The following is a 21,798-nucleotide window of genomic DNA, read 5'->3' as shown; positions in this document are numbered from 1 at the left end:
AGCAGCTGAACGCTGCTCAACAACACTGATGGCATTTGTAGTACAAAATATTGACAGCAAATAATGACTTATCTGGGTTATGCAATTTTTTGTTATCGAATAACAGTATTGATAGCACAAATATATAATTCTCTCTTTATGGTCTGTCTTGGGTCGTTTCCAAGTATGTCGCTTCATTTGAATAGTTATCTCCCTTACTCGCACTGTTATGTGATAACCGTTGTTATTACTGCATGTACTTTGGGAATAAACATTTCTCTGACATGTACGGCAACTGTTTTTGTGTTTAGCTATTTCTCTAAATATTCAAATTATCACTTTACACACACAAAGTTCATGCGTGCCACATTTGAACATCGTAAACGAGGTAGTCTACAATGTTTACTACCAGTCTAAAGGGCATAACTTTGCAGTGGCATTCCTGGATGCAGGGTGCACCACTATTCTCTGTTTTGCTGAAATTAAGAGTTCACTGGAAGGGTTGTCTGCTCTTAAACTGCATTTCACAACCGTCTACATATCTAGACAGATATCAAGGCCATTTTATGTTTGTCAGGTATAATTGTCATCACCAAGCACATTTGGGCTTACTGCAATTGGCTTAAAAAGAAAGAAATATTCTCGACAAAACAACAATGTCCTTGACCCTCACACACTAAAACATTCTGTCGATGTACTCCTAATTGAGTTGCATGCAAACCTCGTGCTGTCCCGCCAGAAGGTTGAATACCTCAAAATAAAGGCGACTCCTGCCAAGACTCCATGAGTTATTGCTACAGGATAAATCGGATGACAGTTTTATAGTTTTCTGCTTGTACTAGGAAACGTTCACACCTCTGGAAAAGTGAAAAGAAGACTAAGCTTAGTAGTCTGTGTTCAGCTGTTTACTAACAAAATGGCGACCAACAAACCATGTGATCCAACCAACCAGACGGACAGAGTTGTTTCCCCTTAACCGTTAGCTAAATTGAGGTGGTACCGATGACATATTGGCAGTGACACGTAATGCAATGTTTGTTATTCACGGCAAGTTCATAATTGGTGTGCGGAAGCATTGTGCTGCATTCATGCTTGGACAGTACAATTGGGGGCAATGACCTCCTCTCTCTATTTCATTGTTCCAGTTGGCGGTTCTGCTGATGGATACCCAAGGTACTTTTGACAGCCAGTCTACACTACGTGATTCTGCCACTGTCTTTGCCCTCAGCACCATGATCAGCTCGGTACAGGTGAGGCAAGTGGTTTTAATGTTGTCTTGCTTTCCTTCCTTAAACCATCCACTCATTGGAGCGATTTTTCCGTATGAATGCTCGGCGAGTTTCGTTTCATGATGCATTAAAGTTTGTCAAGTACCATTTACTTGTGAATAACCACTTCTGCCTTAGCATTGCTATGTAATTGGCACTGAAATGTAATTGCTGCACCCTCTGAGCGATTTGCTGACAATCAAGAAGTATCTATATCTATATCTATATCTGTTGCGGACCCGGGGTCGGTAGCGAGAAGACCACGAGGGGGGGGGGGGAGAAGACCAAGCTACCTCGGGTTCCCACCAGACCCTCCGGAATCGCAGGTCGTCGCAAACTTTGTGGCGTGGTGGGTCGCTTATCGACAGTGAACGCCAATAACTCGACCACGTGACTTTGAGTCCTCCGTCTGATACCATTTACCTAAAAGTCACGTTTAATTACCCGGGGACATGCCCTCGGTATGCCTTGTTCAAACTGGATCACCTTGCGCGCGCACACACACACACACACACACACACACACACACACACACACACACACACACACACACACACACACACACACACACACACACACACACACACACACACACACACACACACACACGGACGATTAGATAGCCAGAAAGAAAGAGAGTAGATGAGGACAAATGGCCTCGCAATACCTGGTGCGGTCGGCCGATCAACGCAGCCCAGTACGCGAATGGAGAGGTAGGAGGGAGAAATACTGGTGTCTAAGGTGTGGGAGGTGTGGTGTAGTGCAATTTGGGGGGTGTGGTGTCGTGTCAAAGGAAAATGTGATTGCGAGTCAGTAGGATTCTCTTCTGTGCATCCAATGGGGACGAGATAGAGGGGTGGAAAGAGAGAGAGAAGAGAAGATGCGTGAGGCGACAGATCCCTAACCTCATTATGCACAGGTCTGTGAGTGTAGCGTGTAACTCTGTGGGATGCTCCGCTTGAGTGTCCCCACCCCAAGAGTTGGCACGTTATCTCCGGCTTAGTGACTTTGCCCGGGCTCGTGGCAACGTGCGCTCCGCACTGGTCTTCAGGGAGAAGAACGTCTTGGTGGCACAACCAACCGCGAGTGAAGAGCCAGCGAAGGGCAGAGGCAATGAGTAGCAGCCAGAGCAGAGAGGAAGAGGGTGAAGCAGAGAGCGGGCGGCTCCATGCTCCTTTTATAAGCCCTGGGCGAAGGGTTGGGCGACGACCCAATGGCGACACGCTGTGACCCTAATCCTGCTCCTCTATTGGGCCACAGCGGCCCAAGCCAGGCTCCTGCGGCCGGTAACAGTGTCATTGCCCATCTGGCTCGCAATGGCCCAGAGCTCCTGACTCAACATAGGGTATGAGCTGACACCCCGGCCCTGAGCGTGCTCCAAGTGTAGTCTGAATGCCGAATAGCAATGCACACCCGCCACCCACGGGCTCCCTCTCATGAGCCAAAATGCACACCTGGGCCCCGTACCAAACTCTTGGATCTCCCTTGCCGTGTTCTGGCGACTGGACGAGGGTCATATCAATCCCGCGTGCACACCCGGTACATCCCCGGCGAAATGCGGTTGGTGCTATTAACGTCCGCTGCTCGTCTCCGCATCACGTGGTCCGAGGACAGCCCGAGTCGTGCAGCACGCCTCCGTATAGTGTCGAATTGTAGCGATGCAGCGGTACGAGGGGGTGCGTGAATATTTTTCCCATGTGTGGGTGGTGTTGTTGGTCGAAGAGGTGAAGTTTGGTGAGCGAGGAGTGAAGCAAGGTGAGATGCCATTGGAAATTGGTGCCCAGATTTAAATGAAATAATGGCGCGCCATGAGCGTGCTGTATAGTGTGTTGTGTGTTTGTTGGTGGTGGTTCCAAGCCACGGGAGGCATCGTGGTGTGTTTGCGATTCAATCGTATATTACATGGCGTGTGTGCTTGCTTGCTTGACTTGTGCCATGGCTAAAAGGAAAGGGTTGGATTAGAAATCAGAATAGGAGACAGAGATATAGTTATTTGACCTAGTTATTAGACCCACGCAACACACTTCGTCCCGATAACCCACGAGACATAAGGGGAAGGTCAAACTGCATGAAGACCAATGAAATAACTGCCTGGGGATCACTGTATCTTGGGTGTCATTACCTTAGATCAGTGGTTTTCAAACTTTTTTTAGTGGCGACCCAATTTCAGAACCTCTCTACATTGCGGGACCCAAAAGATTCAAAACCCAATTCATAATATATAAGACAAGATTTCATATGACACAAGAACATTTACTTTTACTTTATTCACCATCGTCATGTTTTCATTGACGAGTAAACGGAGAATAGCCGACAGTATCCAAATAGTACAGTTGAATGTTTCAGAAGTTTAGTCCGAATGACATTTAGATATATCAGTGAGAAGGATGAGCCTGTTTTTCAGAAACCAACTTCTCTATTCGTGGAGAAGTAGATGACAATGCCAGGATCATATCAAGCTCCATTTCTAAGCGATTTCTGTACTTTGTTTTAATCACCACCATGGTGGAGAACGACTGCTCACAAAAGTATGATGAAGGATATGGCACGAGAACCTTAATGGCGCAACGTGACAGGTTCGGGTACGACGGCAACATTTTGCACCAGAATGTCGACAACGAATTCGTCCGCGTAAGAGCCTGCACTCCTGAATCCTGCTGGAGCTGTACAAGCTCTTCCTGTGCTGTATCATCTTCATCAGCAATCGAGTCCAGTGGAGCCGTGAAAAGGGTCCCGAACCACAGAAAAGGACTGCACATCCAGCTCAGGGAAATAGTGCTCGAACTGTTCAATGAGCGACCGAAGGTGACGTGCTATCTCCCCAGAAAGACTGTCAAGCTCTGTATCATCGTACTGGCAGGTCGTTAGATGCTCCACCAGATGGGCGAAAAGGCTGAAGCGCTTAACAGCTGCTTTGTCTGCCAGTAATTTTAGAGTCGCCAGAAATCCGCTCATTTTGTCATGAAAAATCATGAGGTTGGCGTCTTTGCCTTGGAGGGAGCGGTTGAGGACATTGAGATGTTCAAAGATGTCAATGAGATAGCACAGTTCTGACAGCCAAGAGTCCGACTCGAGCAACGCGACCCATGCCGTTTTCCCTTGTGTACGTAGGAACTCCTTCAGTTCATCTTTGAGCTCGTAAACACGCAGAAGGTTTCCTCGAGATAACCATCTGACTTGAGTGGAGAATAGTAAATTCTTATGGTCGGCGTCCATCTCCTGGCAGAATAGCCTGAATAACCTAGTGTTGAGGGCGCTCGATTTGATGTGATTCACCATTTTTACGACTTCCGAGAGCACGCTCTGCAAGGTTTCTGGCAAAGTACGAGAGGCAAGCACTTCTATGTGAATCATGCAGTGTACCATGGAGGTCTGAGGAGCCACCTCAAGCAATTTAGCCGTGAATCCAGAACGCACTCCTAACATTGCAAGCGCGCTGTCTGTTGTAGAACTGAGCAACTTTCCGAAGTCCAGATCATGGTCACGATAAAACTGCTCTACTTTCCCAAAAATGTCCTTGCCTTTGGTGGTGGCCTCCAATGGTTTGATGAGCAGAGGCTCATCGATAAAGTTATCAGCCTTGATGAAGCAGACCCAGACGATGAGTTGCGCGTATGATGCGATATCAGTGGACTCGTCCAACTGTATGGCGTGCCACGGCGATTCCTTGATCTTCTGTACAACCTGAGCCGTTACGTCAAGACTCATATCTTCAATTCTGCATTGGATGGTGTTGTCAGAGAGAGGTATAACTGCCAGTTTATTTGCCGCTTCCTCCCCAACCATCAGAGATACCATGTCTTTTGCACATGGCAGCACGAGTTCTTCCGCAATGGAGTGAGGCTTTTTAGTCTTGGCAACATGGAGCGACACTCGATACGAGGCCTCTAATGCCCGAGAATTGGTCTGATGGCATGTACCCTCTCTGTCAAGACGCGTATTCTTGAGTGCAAGAAGTTTCCTCTCAAAGAACGCTCTCTCCTTATCCTGATAAGGCGCATGTTTTGTCGTCAAATGCTTCTGCAACTTATTTTGTTTCATAGACTTCGTAGAAAGCACTTCGAAACAAATCACACACTGAGGCCTCTGTGCCCCACTTTTATCCACCACGTAGTAAAATCCAAGGTCCAGAAATTTATCCTGGGAAGAACGTTCTCGAGATTTGCTGGTGGCCGGTGCTGCCATCACAAATAAGGTCTCGAGTCGTACGTGGAGACGTGAATAGAAGTTAATGATAGAGTCTGAGTCTGAGTCTGAGAGGCCGTGGATCAAACCACTAATTTCCCGCCAAAATGAACCGCCCTTCAGTGAGCCCGCGCATCGGCTGGATCCCATTCCAAGCGTCATGTTGCGCCGGTTCCCATACTTTGAACGAACCGTTTATATTACATCCCGTAAAAGGGAACACTGATCGAAAATAGACAATTTTTTTCGCTGCAAGCGGATGCCCACGACCCCACGAAATTTGCTCGGCGACCCCACTTGGGGTCACGGCCCCGGGTTTGAAAAACCAAGCCTCAGATGCATGCGGTTTTGTTGAACCGCAACAACATATATATATATATATATATATATATATATATATATGTATGTATGTATGTATGTATGTATGTATGTATATATATATATATATATATATATATATATATATATATATATATATATATATATATATATATATATATATATATATATATATATATATATATATATAAAAACATTCTATGGATACTGAGATCTGCTCCTGTATGAAAGTGATCACTTTTTTTTTTAAATGGTTGGACTTGAGTTAAACTCTCTTCCCTCTAGTTTTTCAAAAAGGGACGCCATCACTCGAGAGCAGAGAATCCATCATCACTTATACGAGGGACGCCATACAATAATGCAATGTCTTGCCCAATGCAATCATTGTATTCGCTTGCAAACATGTCCTCAAACTATTTATATATATATATATATATATATATATATATATATATATATATATATATATATATATATATATATATGTATATATATGGAATAACAAGGAAATCCAACACGGGAGGAGGCCATTCAGCCCATCATGCCTGCGCGAACACCACACCAACCCATCTACACAAGATTCAAGGAAGAAAATGAAATATATATATTTTTTGTAGTGTTTTTGGTTATTTTATTTTATTTTATTTTTCCTTTTCTTCCCCTCAGGGAGGGGGGGGCACGGGTTTGTTTAAAAACGCACATCAACCACACAACTCCCCTTGACAAGACCCCCACCAACAGCACTCCGTACACAATCACCCATCTGAAAGTCTTATCAACATCCCCACACTCCTCTATCTCTATAACGTCCAGGTACGTATCTGATTCTAATTTAAATTTATCAACTTTTTCTGCTGCCACTACCTTTCCAGGGAGACCATTCCATGCGTGAACTACTCTCTGAGTGAAAGTCCCCTGCCTTACTACCGTCTTAACTCTACTCTTCTTTACTCTCAGGCTACGGCCCCTGGTTCTATCACTGTCTACTCTGTTGAATAATTCATCTGCACTTATTATCTATACCTTTCATTATCTGAAACATCTCTATCATATCTCCTCGTAACCGCCTTCTTTCTAGTGAATAAAGCCCTGTCTCCTTCAGCCGCTCCTCATAGCTGAGTCGAGCTCGGCCTGGAATATATCTAGTAGCCCGACGCTGAACCCTCTCTTTGGCATCTATGTCCTTCCGGAACTATGGTGACCAAAACTGTACACAATATTCTCGATGTGGCCCTCACTAAATTCCTGTACAATGTTAACACCACCTCTTTTGATTTATAATTGATCCCCCTCCGAATACAGCCTAAAACCCGATTTGCTTTACCTATGGTTGCCTGGTACTGTGCTGCCTGCTTACCTCCAATATCTATTACCACGCCCAGATCCTTCTCCTGTGTGACACGCTCCAAAATTACCCCTTACATCCTGTAATCTCTATTTTCATTGTTCTTTCCCATCCCCAACACCTTACACTTGCTCAGGTTAAATTACATCTGCCAATCTTTTGCCCAGTCTATACAAGTATCAATACTTTCCTGTATCTGATCACCACCCCCTCTCCTATCCACCTTACCTCCAAGCTTTGTGTTATCCGCAAATTTGGAAAGCTTACTTTTTACCCCATTATCCAAATCGTTGATGTAAATAATGAATAGTAATGGTCCGAGTACTGATCCCTGAGGTACCCCACTACTTACATCCTCCCAGCAAGACATCCTCCCACTCACAGCTACTCTTAGCTTCCTATCACTAAGCCAGTCTGCAATCCAAATACCTACCTGACCAGGCACACCACAAGCCCTCACTTTGGCTAACAACCTCCGATGTGGGACCTCATCGAATGCCTTCTTAAAGTCTAGATATACTATGTCCACTGCCTTTCCCTCATCCACCCAATCAGACACAGCCACTATATATTGTTGTGAATTCATGCCCCGCCGGCGTGCGAACGACTGCGTGTAACCAATAGCTGCCGCTTCGCCCACCGAACGTGCAATTCAGTCGTGACCCTCTCGGAACAACACCGGGAGCTAGTCACGGGTGGGGGTTTAACCTCACCACAACTCGGTCCGCATTTGACCCGCGCGAAATAGGGTCTGATCGCCGAATGGTCGAGTTACCTAAGTACCCGCGCGGATAGCGTACCGAGGAGTTGTACCACGTCACAGGTCGACTCTGGACACGAACCGCTGAAGCGGCTCTCCACGCCCACCCTTTTGTAGGGACGGGCTCCGCCCTTCGCTCCGCCCCGCGCCCTGCCCCGTTCTTGGCTCCTCCTTCCTTCGAGACGCTTCCAGAAAATGCCTCGAAGGGGGGCGTTCCTCCCCCGGCCGCGTCACACTGCGCATCCGCCAATCGGGAGAGGACGCGCCACCCCCTCCCCCTTTCTCACCAAGCGCGGGGAAAAATGGTGGGAAAACCCCACAGGCGTTGTTGGTTTTCTTCTCCACGCGCCGTACGACGAGGGAAGGAATATTCTGGCGGGAGATCTTGGCGGGAGATATTTAAGCGGGTGTTTTGGGCGGGAGATGCCCCTTCGCACCCTTGTTGCTGCTGCCACTCCGCTCCTTTCATCCGTCCCGCGGAGATCGTGACCGCACGGTGCTCGTTGAATGGTGAGTGGCGAAGATGGTGGTAGCGTAGTTGTGGAAGGTGGAGTCGTGGTGTGAATTTTGTGATTGTTGGCGTCATGTTGTGAATGGTGTGATCGTTGAGATGTTGTTTGTGGCGATGTTCGTTGTTGTTCTTGCACCAAAATAACGACAGCAAAAGAAAAACAGCTAACTGAAGAATCGCAGCCCGAATGGATCACATATATTCCTTCTATACAACGGGTTTGGGCTAACTACACATGGACTTACCGATATATCTCACCTGAGGACCCTTTATGGTGTATTGCGAATTTCCACAACCGTAACAATATATATATATATATATATATATATATATATATATATAATATAATATAATATAATATAATATAATATAATATAATATAATATATATTGATAGCAGGGGGACTTGTTGTCCATTGCTGTTCTTATCTGGTTGGCATTTTGAAAGAATCAATTTTTTGGCCGGAAATACTTCCCTGCACCTCCTAAGGAATGAGGTCTGTGATCATTTAATACTGTTACCGTTCACATAGCTGCAAAGGCTTAGGCTTGTGGAGAGATTTTTTTTTATTAAAAGAAAAACAAAAATAAATCCAATTTTTTTTTTTAATTCTTTTTTTTTTTTTTTTCAAAATATTTTTCCTTTAACTATCTCCAGCACTCACTGATGAACTTCTGAAAGTTTGACAATGATTCGTTTGGCCATCTTTGAGAAAAATGGCGACAGACAAACATCTCTTGTAGTATAGATGAGTCCTGCTTTACATCGGCACCATTTTTTTCCCTGAGGGCATTTAAGAGTTAGCCATGAAGTGTAAATAACTGGTCTCAACTGCAGGGCTGTACCAGGTGGGACAGATTGCTTCCCTTCTTCCTGACTTTTATTATTGAGGCAGCAGGTGACTTTCATTTTAGAAAACTTGATTGTAACAATGTTCATTCTCTCAGAAGTTGCTCTATTTATAGATTGTGTATTCCGAATACCTATACACAATCCTGATCTCTACAATTCAAACCCATTTGAAGGATTGTTTGTCACACTCGACACACTTGCAAAGTGCAGGTTGGTGGGAGTCAACAGTTATGGGAATCGAACCCCCACTTGCCAGTGGAGGAAAAAAAACTCAAACCCCAAAACTTTAACCACTCAACCAAACGGTCAGCTACATCGCCATACCACAATGAAATTGACGAACCATGCTTTTGATTACACCTCATTTCATCTATATTTTGTCGCTCTCCAATCTATCTGGATCTGTTGAGCAATTTCTTTGGTACCAGCATTATGCCAATGGTCTGTCAACCGTTCTCACGGAGTTTGTCCTCTTTCAGGTCTACAACCTATCCCAGAACATTCAGGAGGATGATTTGCAGCACCTGCAGGTGAGGTGCACATACACCAGCTGTTGGCGAAAAATATCTCTGGCGTGGTGAAAAGTAATTCTCCGTAGATCTCAGCTGTTTGTTATATTTTACTACTCTTACCTTTTGCAGCCATTCTTCATTTTTGCTTCAAATAATTTTTTTTAAGTTTGCATGCAATTGTGGGGTGTTCATTCTCTTGTAGAAAATCAACTGTATGATGGGAGGTGTTTGATATGAATGACCTATTGTTAAAAGCAGCCGCTGAGTGGCTAAGGCAGGTGTCATGTGGTTCAGATGCTTTGGATTAAAAAAATAAAAAATGGTCCGTGCTCAAGAATGTAACCACACAAACTAGTTGATTCCATCTTGAAGTTTTAAAACTTATTTGCTGTTTCCCTATATCTCTGGTCTGTGTAACTGATGCAGTATATACATGCTTTTGTCCTCTGGTCTTGACTGTCTTGCAGTTGTTTACAGAGTATGGGCGACTTGCAATGGAGGAAATATACTTGAAACCCTTTCAGGTAAAGTATACTCGACAGTCGTCACACCAAAAATGGGATTTTGGATGAGGAACTGTTGTTTGTTGGTGGCAATGATGAAAGTTTGAAGAACACAAAAATTGTTTTGATATAGGTTTTTTTTTTTTGTTTTTTTTTTTCTATATTAATCTTTTGATTGTCAGATAGGGATTATGCTCTTGACAGTGTCGTTTCTACCGAAACTGTTCCTCGACGAGGTCCTTTGTCTTTGCCTTCTCAGCAGTCAGGGCAAGAATTTGTCATTTATTCATATTTAGGTCGATATCTCACCTATTCTTCGTGAAGATGCATCGTGAGCTCTTTAATATCCATCAAGGACCAGTGGTGGCAGTTGTTTTCTCTGTCTTAACGTCCTTCTCATGGACTACACACGCATTGATTTGATGCCTCACCATGAATGTGTGAAATACCAGGATGACTGTTTATAGCTGAGTCAAACAATGGATGAAATAAACAGGCCGTTGATTGAGGTATCCCAACCGCAGAAGCTCTGAAGATCTGGGCATTAACCTTTCATCGCCGCCTGTTGCTCCGCCCAAAACGCAGGCTTCCAAGATGTTCTTGCATCATAATAGTGGACCTGCACTGATATTTAATTTGTGTCCTTGACTTTATTTTGTCAGATTATGACGTAGTTAACAAAGAACACGTTTTTGTTCATAACTTGAATAATTTCCCACTGATTTTCACGATTTAGGGTTTTAGGTAGGGACACATTTTCTTCATTTGCACTCTGTCCATATTAAAGTGCTAAACGTCAATGTCATATGGAAGTCCATAAATATATGGCAACCATTGGATCGTGGGCCAAGGGTAAGCCTGGGGAGGCTTAACCTTGGCGATTGCTTTGCGATCGCAGATATCTAGTTTGTATTGTGGTTTATCATCTTAATTGCATCTGCGGGTTGGAACAATGCGAAAAATAAAGAATAGTAAGTTGAAAGGAGGTAGGTGGTGGTTGGGGGGGGGTAGGTTAAAAGTATGATCTTTTAGAGGGGTAGAGCTTGGATTGTATGTAAATAGAGCTCATACTAATGACTTACCTCTGCCACTGAAGGTGGAAGATTTCTAAAATCTGTCTTTGTTACCTGCAAAAATCGAAGATTTTTCAAGTATATTGGTTGGTCTTATGCATTATTCTGTTGGGTCGCCGAAATAGGTGACCCTTATTGGCAGTAATTCTGTATGTTTGTTCGTTTGTCATCAGCATAATTGGTAGTAAACGTGGGCGGATTTTGACCAAACTCGGGTGGTAGATGCATCTTATGACCTCGTGCTTTGGAAATTGTGATGGTTGCGAGGGACGCTTTGGTGCCCTAGCAACAACCGATAAACCTTCAAAATTGATACCGTTCACGTGAAATCGATTCCGAAAGCCATTATCCCACGTAGGGTTATGAAATTTGGCACGAATGATCTACAGGTGGTGCTCTATCAAATATATTCCGGTTTTTGTGATATATGGAATACTTTACCCGCAGCGCCCCCTACAATTAGGGTATGCGCGAAAATTGGTGAAAATTGAAGGTCCTTTAGCGACCAGGTGAGTGCATCGATACGAATGAAACTTTGCAGGTTCATGGTACTCAATGAGTACTACAACTTTGTCTCAGGACATATTGACCGATTTCGCTTAGGTCAGGGGTAAAAGGTCAATTAGTGCAAAAATCGATAATATGCGAGAGCTGGAGGTGCCTTCGTGCCGAATGCTACTCCTCCTAGGTTATGGTCGGATGGTCATGAAAATTCACACTAATCGTCTGGAATACATTGTGCACAAACGATCGAGCCGGATTTTCGATTTAGATCTTTGTTCACCCACAGCACTCCCTCAAACTTTGGGGATTTCCGATTTCAAACCGCATTTTTCGGTACTTTTCATTCAAATGGATACCGTGTAGTTATCAGTAGATGGAACTGGATGAGATTTGATATGCATAATCTTAAGGTGATTCCCTATCTGCTATATGACATCCATTTTGCTCCATATCTTATAGTTTCCATGCTCGGCGACCCATCGCCACCTACCGGCTTGTCTGTCTGTCTGTTTGTCTATCACCTGCAGGTCACAATTTTTAACCAATCTTCACGAAACTTCACCATATGGTAGAGGTTTGTCATAAGCAAGAGGCCTATTTTTTTGAAGTTAAAAAGTCAACTTAAGCCAAAGGTCAACAACTTTGTCAGAGTTCTAAAATCCTCAATTTTCATCCAGTTGACAATATTTGAACATATTTGCATATCAGGTCACTATTCAACCACCAATTCTTTTTGAGGTCAACATGGGCCAAAGGTCAACGACTTCAGTGGTATCTCTGAAATCGTCAATTTTCATCCGATTGACTTGAAATTTGAAGAGGATTTATATTTCAGGTCACTGAATTCAACCAGCAAATTATTTTTGAGGTCAACATAGGCCCAAGGTCAACAACTAAGGTGGTATTTCTAAAATCCTCAATTTTCATCCCATTGACTTGAAATTTGAAGAGGATACATATTTCAGGTCACTGACTTCAAACACCAATTATTTTTGAGGTCAAATTTGTTTTATGGATTTTGCACGTATCTCTGCACGACGTCTTTTTCTTGTGTGTTTCTTTGTTTGTGTGCAGGATAGCTCAAAAAGTCGTGGATGGATTTGGATGAAATTTGGTGGGCAGGTTGCGTGTGTGATGAGAAAGAATTCATTCAATTTTGGTGAAGATCTGAATCTGGATCTGATAATTTTTTTTAAAGAGCAGGTTGCGGGTCACCAAACATGTTCTGAAAATTTACCAATATGATTATATGTGCATTAAATGGTTCAATGCAAACTATTGTGGTTGCCTAACTATTGGGAAAATTAAAGAAATTTAACTCCGAAGTTGTTTTTTCTCGAGGCTGTTGAAAAAAAACAGCCACGTGCCATATATGGATGTTGATGTCACGTTCTCAAAAACAAAGCGGATGCTCACTCGCTCATTGAAGAAGTGTCCAGTTCAGCGGGCCGTTCTTTCGCTTTTTTGAGCTTGCAACTGTCTATATTATCCTTTTTAGGTCATCTCTACCGAGATGACCTAATAAAGCCGGACCAAATGTCCGTCCGTATGTCCGTCCGTGAACAATTTTTCTTTTCGATCTTGATGAAAGTTAGTATGTAATAATAGAGGTCGATGAGTGTTGCACAACGATATAACTTTTGTCGGGGTTCAAGGTCAGGGTCAAGGTCACGAGGTCACATAAGTTATAAAAATCGCCATTTTCAAAACCTATCTAGTCTGCCATTCTGCAAGATATTCGGCAACTGTTTCTTGATTATGATAGTAAAAAATATTATCTTGAATCTAACCGGACAGATTTTTGAATTTCCTTCCCGTTTGATCATCAGTGATCTGGAAGATGGTCAAAAACGCCGATGCGATTCGCAAAGAAGGAAGGAAGGAGAAATGAAATATAAATATAAAACACATTTTTAGCCTTTCATATTTATACATTTTCTGCCGAAGGTGCAAAAGTTTCAAAACCTGAAATGTAAACGTCTGCATTTATTTTCAAAATATAATTTCGTGCGCGCGTGCCAAAATGCCGAGTCATCTTTAACCAAACTGCACAGTAGTCTTCGGTCATAACTGAACATTGAGAACTTGTGGTATTATAGAGATGACCGTCACCCCCACACGGGGGTAATTTTTTATTTTGAATTATTGTAGAACAAAGTTATTTGGATATTTGTACATCATGCCTCGTACGTGTGTCGTCATGTTTTGCGAAAATGGCTGGAAAACGGGTAATCGCTCCCACCGATTCCCGAAGGAATCAAACATTCGCCGGCAGTGGATAAGATTTGTACAAACAAAACGGGCGAATTTTATCCCAAAGAAAACGGGTAAAGAGGATCCTTTGGATAGACTTGTCATTTGTGGTGACCATTTCACAGCCAAGGATTACGAAGGCATAAACACATCTGATCACCACTCTGTGAATATGAGTTGTTGGTTGACAAGTTTTCCAGATACTGCTCTGTCACACAATCAATTGTTGAGTTTAAGTGAGAAAAACCTTGAAATGTATTCTTAAAAAGTACATGGAAAAACACATCAATAAACTTTCTGAAAAACACAAGCATGAAAAAATTTCTCAACAAATCAACTTTTTGTTGATTAAATTATTTTTTTTAACAGCATCAGCAAATTGGGCTATTTCATTTCAATTGTTAAAAATTGATCAATTTTCCACTTTTTTTTCTAAATTTGGTAGAGTATTTCCCAATGAGGCCAAACATGTTTTGGTATTTATATGCCACAACAGTCTCTTGAAAGTTGGGGTTTGTTCTTACTGTTTACTTTTGCTGGGGTCAAGTTCAGCTGTCAGAAAGACTTCAACGCCAAGACTATGGTTATAATATATTTGGGTCCATTATTGATTCATTCTATTTCTGACTCCTTAGTGACTAAAGGGTTAAAATTATTATATCAAGTCACAGACGAATCAAACTTTACAATATTTTATGCATCGAACAAGAAAATAAACCAATGTCACTCGCAGGGTGACCCGTATCTTGCCAAAAGGTGACCACGTGTGACTTCTTTAAGGTAACACTGAGGTGAACAGAGCTGCTATCCACCAGGAGCGACTCCTTGAGGAATATCTGCCTACGAGAGATTCCGATGAGAATCGTTCTACAGAGTAACCATGAAAAATATGCATTTGCCTCATAACGTCACCAAATGATGTCATAATGTCTCAAGCTTGACGTATCTACAAAGCACTCATCGAGGTGTTCAATTTGAGGTACTACACGATATGGTTCCTGAAACTTGAAAATTTGACCTTGGGGTCAAATATGTTTGACCTGAGGCGCTAACCATGAAGGTCAAGGCCAATCGCCACCAAAAATTAATCAGCTGAGCGCCAGACCATGAAGTTTGAAGACGATCTGATCAAAATTACTCAAAAAATAAGGGTTTCGTCGACTCCCCTGATTTGCGACAAAGTGACCTTGACCTTTGACCTTGACCTTGAAAATTTTATGCGCTGAAAGGGACCTCTATAGGACTCTGAATAGCGAAGTTACAAAAATTTCCAACGATAACTGTGCTCTGCAGAATTTTTTATACGTGATTACAGACAAAAAAAAAAAACACATACAAGCTGACTAACATATCTTGCAAGATAATGAAAATCTACAAACCAAGCTGTCTGGTGGAGCCTGTCAGTGTGAACTGCCGGGCAGTCAGTCCTGCCACTTGTACACAAAATAGGCCGTTTTCTGGCACTTGCAAGTGGCTCAAATTTATATAGCTCAGGCCCAGAAACTCCATAGTATAAATTCCCATCATCCTCGGACTCGTCCTCGGCAATATCGTAATGAAAACACTCTATTTCATCGCCGCTCTAATCACTCTCTGATTCGCATCTCACCATTGTTCACACGCTGTTTCCGAATGTTCATGAAGTTTTCGGAGAACGTGCCGTCATAGCATCTTCGGTAAATTCCGGTCTGTTTTTCGATCACTGACAAAAGTTTTGACTTAAAAGTTAATTTTAGCATATTTTGAGTTTCAAATGTAAGATAATAATTGCCCAACGATTATTCATGTGATTACAACCTTCGAATCACGCGAAGTCATCAGCGACCCAAAACCTGCTCGAAAAGTGATCCTTCACCATTGGGAGAAGGGGCTAAAACGATAGATAACACAATATATCAAAAAGTTGCTGACTGATTCGGACAAAACTTGGTGGACAGGTTGAGTGTGTGACGAGGACGAATTGATTCGATTTTGGTCAAGATTAGAATCTAGATCCGGATTTGAGAATTTTTTTTTTAAGTGATTCTTCACCATTGGGAGATGGGGCCAAAAACGATATATAGCATGATATTACAAAAATATATTGGGCCCGATATGTTCTACTGGATCAAGCATTGTGTGGCGAAGGCATGCGCTCTCCCTTTTTGTTTTTTTCCATTTGGAAGTTGTCAGTTACGATGTGTAAATAAAGGTGAAAAAAGTGATTCGAGTTCTTTATTTATCTGCTAACAGAATGCAAGCACAATCCACTGATGTGTGTGTGTGTGTGTGTGTGTGTGTGTGTGTGTGTGTGTGTGTGTGTGTGTGTGTGTGTGTGTGTGTGTGTGTGTGTGTGTGTGTGTGTGTGTGTGTGTGTGTATGATATTGTTGTGGTGCTGTAAAACCACATGCCTCCAAAGCAATGGCACACAACATGCAGTGATCCCAAGGCAGTTATTTCAATAGTATGTATATTAGTTTGTCCCTTCCATATGTCTAGTGGGTAAAGGGGAAAAGATGCATTGCGTGGGACTCTTTAAGTTAGATCTCTTACATCTCTTTAACCTGTAAATCTCACAGTTCTTCCATTCTTTTTCTTTCACTCTCTGCTACACCTCTTTCTCTCCCACGAAACATGCAAGCAAGCATGCACGCCAATCAATCGAATCTAAGCTGTTAGATTCTCAATTCTCAAGCGGCGCGCCAATTCTCAACCGCCATTTCACCTTTGCCCTTCATTCCGCTCAACAAACCATACCACGCTCACCACAACCACTTCACATGACTAATAAGAATCTCCAACAACTCGCGCTTACAAACATGACCTTTATTCATCATTTCATTACAAGAAACTTCAACCTCGTCCCCACCACGCCATGTGGCAATCCTCTCTCATTACAAACGCCACAACGTCTTCGCATTACTCTGCAACTGCCGTAACTGCCACATGATCATGAAACTCTCACCATAGCCTTGAAGGACACTGAGGAGATGTGAATCAGGATATTTGGGGGCATAACTTGGAGCGTGAACGTGCGCTGTAGCTCATGTAGGGACATACGGGTAGCACAGAGATTGTCCTACAATCCCAAATTTGAATGAAAACCAGCGCATGTGTGGTGCTGGAGAGCGCATCCAAAAACCATTGGCCCCTGTTCAGACTTGGTGCTCCGACGCATGACATAGGCAGCGAGCAACTGAGCCATTTTTTGCATTCAGGGCCTGCCGGGGCGTGGCTTCAACCACTATGGTCCAATTGGGAAACCATGATTTCGCTAACAGGCCCGATTGATCCGACTTTTTGGCTCCTCCCCTCATCCAGGGCTCATAAAAGGAGCGAATGTGGCTCCTCCTGGGATGCAGGGGGTAGACGGAGGCGGCAGATCAGAGAGGTGACGAGCAACACGGCAGATGGGAGATCACAGACAGGAGCGGTAGATCGAAGAGAGCAGAGCAGATCCTCATTGAAGAAGGGGGTTGGAGAGCAGTTTGCCATTGGCAGATCATCAAGGACAGGGAGAGATGAGCCACAGCAGCACGCGCCAGACATCAGACCTCGTCAAGGGGAATGAGCATCGGCGCAGAGCAAGAGGAGCTGTGAGTGTGCGTGACCATGCGTGGGGTCACGTGTTGCTGCCACGAGGCGGGGCTGCTCCATTGCAATGGACACTCATTAGACTACAGACAAATACAGATTCTTACACGAATAGGATAGGGTCTTTCGTCCCACACATCTTCTTCTACCATATCTCTTTCTCTGTCTCTTTATCTCTCCCCCCCCCCCTTGTGTATTAATGCAATTTAATTCCAGGCCATAAAGCAACAAAAGGTGAAAATTCTGAAAGGGGGTGGACTTTCTATAGGCACTGTGTGTGTATATGTTTGTTTTATGGGAGGGGAAGGAGTGGGAGGAGGCATGATAAGGTGGAGGGGAAGGGGTGAGAGGTGGAGGGGAAGGGGTGAGAGGAAGGAGGGAAGGTGTGAGGGTGAGGGAGGGGAAGGGATGAGGGGAGGGACCCTGTGTTGCCCAGCAATGCCAGGTACCCCTACTAATCTCAAATCTCCTTTTGTGTGTGTAAGTTGGAGCTGCATGCATGTTAAAATGTCCACTTTGACTTTCTCATTGCCAGTCGCTGATGTTCCTGGTGCGCGATTGGAGTTTCCCTTATGAGTTCCAATATGGCCTCCACGGAGGAATGAAACTTTTGGAGAAACGGCTGAAGGTACATTTCTTAACTTCCTCCTGAATGTTGGAAAGCAATGCTCCACCATTAAAATATTTGTGATTGTAAGGTTTGGCGTTGAGCAGAATTGGGGATAAGGAAGAAAGGGTTGGTGGAAAGGAAGGGTGGCGGAGGGTTCTGTTGTCACGGCACTAATTTTTGGAGCAAAAATGGCATGTGCAAAGAAATACGGTGTCCCGTCAGATTGTTGTGGCTGACATTTAGATCTTTTTTGCTGACATTTAGAACGCTACATCTGATCAGTATGAAAAATTATGAGGGTCATTTTGGGATAAAATGGTCCACAGAAGAAAATAAAAAATTGATGACGTCATCGGTCATGTGATTCTGCAGCCGTATTGCTTAAAAAATTAAATTACAAAAACCCTTCAAAAATCTTCTTTTCTAAAGTGGCTGAACAGATCGAGGCGAAGCTTTACACGTATGACATACCCATCCATGAGGAACAAAAGGGTCACACAGTTGATGTCATAGGTCACATGGTTTGGCAGCCATATTGGATTTACCCTAAAACCTATAAAAATCAATAAAATAAAAGAATAATTGATGGGTCACATGATTTGGCAGCCATATTGGATTTACCCTAAAACCTATAAAAATCAATAAAACAAAAGAATAATTGATGGGTCACATGGTTTGGCAGCCATATTGGATTTACCCTAAAACCCATAAAAATCAATAAAACAAAAGAACAATTGATGGGTCACATGGTTTGGCAGCCATATTGGATTTACCCTAAAACCTATAAAAATCAATAAAATAAAAGAATAATTGATGGGTCACATGATTTGGCAGTCATATTGGATTGAAGAAAAATATTAAATAATGTTTTCTCTGGAACCGCTTAATTAATCAACGTGAAACTTCACAATTGTGATCTCGAAGTGATGGGGAATACATGTTTTAAATTTCACCTTGATCGGATACACGGTCTGGCAGCCAGAATAATTTAAATTTTTTTTGATCTGGGTTCTTTTAAAATTTGTTTTTTATTTTTATTTTTAATAAGGCTCACTTGGCTGTCCCTAGATCGGTTTGAGGGTAGAGTCATAGCAGCTGAAATGTGAATCCCATCCAGGTTGTGATGACTACATCTTTGCTTTTTACTTGTTTGAGTTCCTTCTGGTTACTCCAATGCAGGACTGTACCTATTTGGTCTTCCATTTCATTTCAATTGAATTTATTTGAATCCCATTCAAAATTTAATTGAATAATAATAATAAACGTCATGTGTCAGGGTCAGGTGTCCAATCAAAGTAGGACGTCTTGGTGCCTGGTCATCACTGTCAGCAGTTACAAAGTGGCAGTTCTAGTTATGTCTGTTATTAATTATGTAACGCACCGCACAAAACTAGTCCTGGCGAGGGTCTGCAATCTGTGATTGCTCTTTTTTTTGTTGTTCATTGTTTTGCGAACGAGTCTAAAAAAAACCAGGGCAGCTCAAATTTCCAGCCAATTCAAGTTTACTAAAGTAATGTGAGAAAACAGTACCCAGGGAAGGAGAGTTTTTTTTTTCAATATTGATCAAGTGGTACAAGGAGTGTTTGCTGAGCCTGTGTGCATGCAGAAAGGTCACTCCTACTACTAGTGGGGCAGATAATAGCAATTTTTGAGAGGAATCGTGCAAATGATGATACAAACATCAAATCTGGCACATTTGTTCTCCAGAGGATTCTAATCAAATCTGCCTGATTGGCCATTTGAAAATCCAAATTTTGCAAAATTTGAAAAAAAAAAAAACTTCAAAAAAGTCAAGATCACGAATCAATGTTGGATGCTGGCTGAGATTGGTGAATGTTTCAGAAACATCATCAAAGACGTTCCAAGTCTGCCGTGCAGTTTTCTTCCCTTCACCGCGGAAGGCAGACACGGCATCACATCCAGTGAATGCATGGAAGTATGGGATCCCTCGAGCTTTCTCAGGCCCTATTGCAGAAACTACCTCATGGACTGGAATCCATCGCTCCTTGGCCAAAGGCAATCCACATGTTCTCAAGACCTAGTTCCTGTAAGGATGGCAGTACAGATATTGCTATGACTAGTACGTCCATGTCATTAGCCTTAATGATAATGTACTTGCTACCATCCGTCGTTGCATCCCTGGTGTGTACAAATATTCGAGTGTCAGCTTCTTCATGACAACATGGAGACACAGCATCCAGTGACTTCCTTGTGTTGATAATGGCATCTTCTCCTTTTGTGACAATGACTGTGCTTGTCGTCTGTGCTTCACACATCGTTTCCACAAGGAAGTGAAACAGCTCAGTCTTGTTGCTGTCATCTCAAAGAAAGCTTCTCCAGTTACTTGGGGTCTTACTGGTTCCTGTCACTCTTCTTCTGATTCCTTGCCCCCTTTTCGACCTTGCCTCGGACTTCAGACTTGACTTCTTGTACACATCAAACACTACGTCCACCCTCTCGTACCTGGCACCATAGGATTCCACCTTTGGGATGATGTCTTCTTTAGCGTAGTCATCAAATATCTTTGAAGTGCATGGAGGTAGGGCATTGATAAGTGCTGAGCCATCAATGATGACTGCATCTCCCCTTGGTTCTTTGTCTGGGATGTTCACTTGTGCTTCAAGAATTTCAGCCAGCTCTGACTTCAAATTTTTTTTGAAAAAAAAAATTTTTTTTTTTTCTTCAAAATTTTCAAAATTTGTATTTTCAAATGGCCAATTTGGAAGATTTGATCAGAAGGCCCTGCAGAACAGAAATGCCAAATTTGATGCTTGTATCATAATTTGCACGATTTTTCTACTATCTACTACACTATACAGTGAATTCAGAAAGTATTCAAACCCCTCGACTTTTGGCACATTTTGTTGTTTCAGCCTGAATTTAAAATGGATCAAAATTTAAGTTTTTTTTTTTTTTTTTTTTTTGTCACCGACCTACACAAAATACCCCATAATGACAAAGTGAAAACATGTTTTTTAGGAATATTTCCAAATTTATTAAAAAATGAAAGGCTGAAATCTCTTGCATCAATAAGTGTTCAACCCATTTGCTATGACACTCCAAATTGAACTCAGGTGCATCCAATTTCCTTTGATCATCCTTGAGATGTCTCTACAACTTGATTGGAGTTCACCTGTGGCTAATTCAATTGATTGGAGGTGATTTAGAAAGAAACACACCTTTCTATACAAGGTCCCACAGTTGACAGTGCATGTGAGCAAAAACTCCACCATGAAGGCCATGGGGCTGTCCGTAGAACTCCGAGTAAGAATTGTGTGGAGGCAGAGATCTGGGGAAGGGTACAAAACAATTTCTGGAGTGTTGAAAGTTCCCAAGAGCACAGTGAGCTCCATCATTAGGAAATGGAAAGAATATGGACCAAACTGAGCAAACTCTTCCTCGAGCTGGCCGTCCGACCAAACTGAGCAACCGGGCATGAAGGACCTTGTTCAGGAGGTGACCAAGAACCCAATGACCACTCTGACATAACTACAGAGTTCCTTGGCTGAGATGTGAGAACCTGCCTGAAG

The 21,798-nt window shown here is 42.8% G+C and overlaps 1 protein-coding gene across 2 annotated transcripts in view; it reads left to right on the top strand.

The window, feature by feature from the left end:
• Positions 1-21,798, top strand: part of LOC147022797 (atlastin-2-like) — an 85,568-nt gene that overhangs the window by 36,025 nt on the left and 27,745 nt on the right. For both annotated transcript variants that reach the window (XM_085887604.1, XM_085887605.1), the window contains exons 4-7: positions 1,125-1,229; positions 9,719-9,769; positions 10,219-10,275; positions 18,194-18,286. In XM_085887604.1, the coding sequence (XP_085743730.1) occupies positions 1,125-1,229; positions 9,719-9,769; positions 10,219-10,275; positions 18,194-18,286 (306 nt within the window). The remainder of the gene's footprint in view (positions 1-1,124; positions 1,230-9,718; positions 9,770-10,218; positions 10,276-18,193; positions 18,287-21,798) is intronic.

Source organism: Eptatretus burgeri, chromosome 7 (assembly GCF_056783735.1).
Source record: "Eptatretus burgeri isolate ZD-2024b chromosome 7, Ebu_testis_v1, whole genome shotgun sequence".
Classification (NCBI taxonomy): Eukaryota; Metazoa; Chordata; class Myxini; order Myxiniformes; family Myxinidae; genus Eptatretus; species Eptatretus burgeri.
This window is presented reverse-complemented; position numbering and strand designations above follow the sequence as displayed.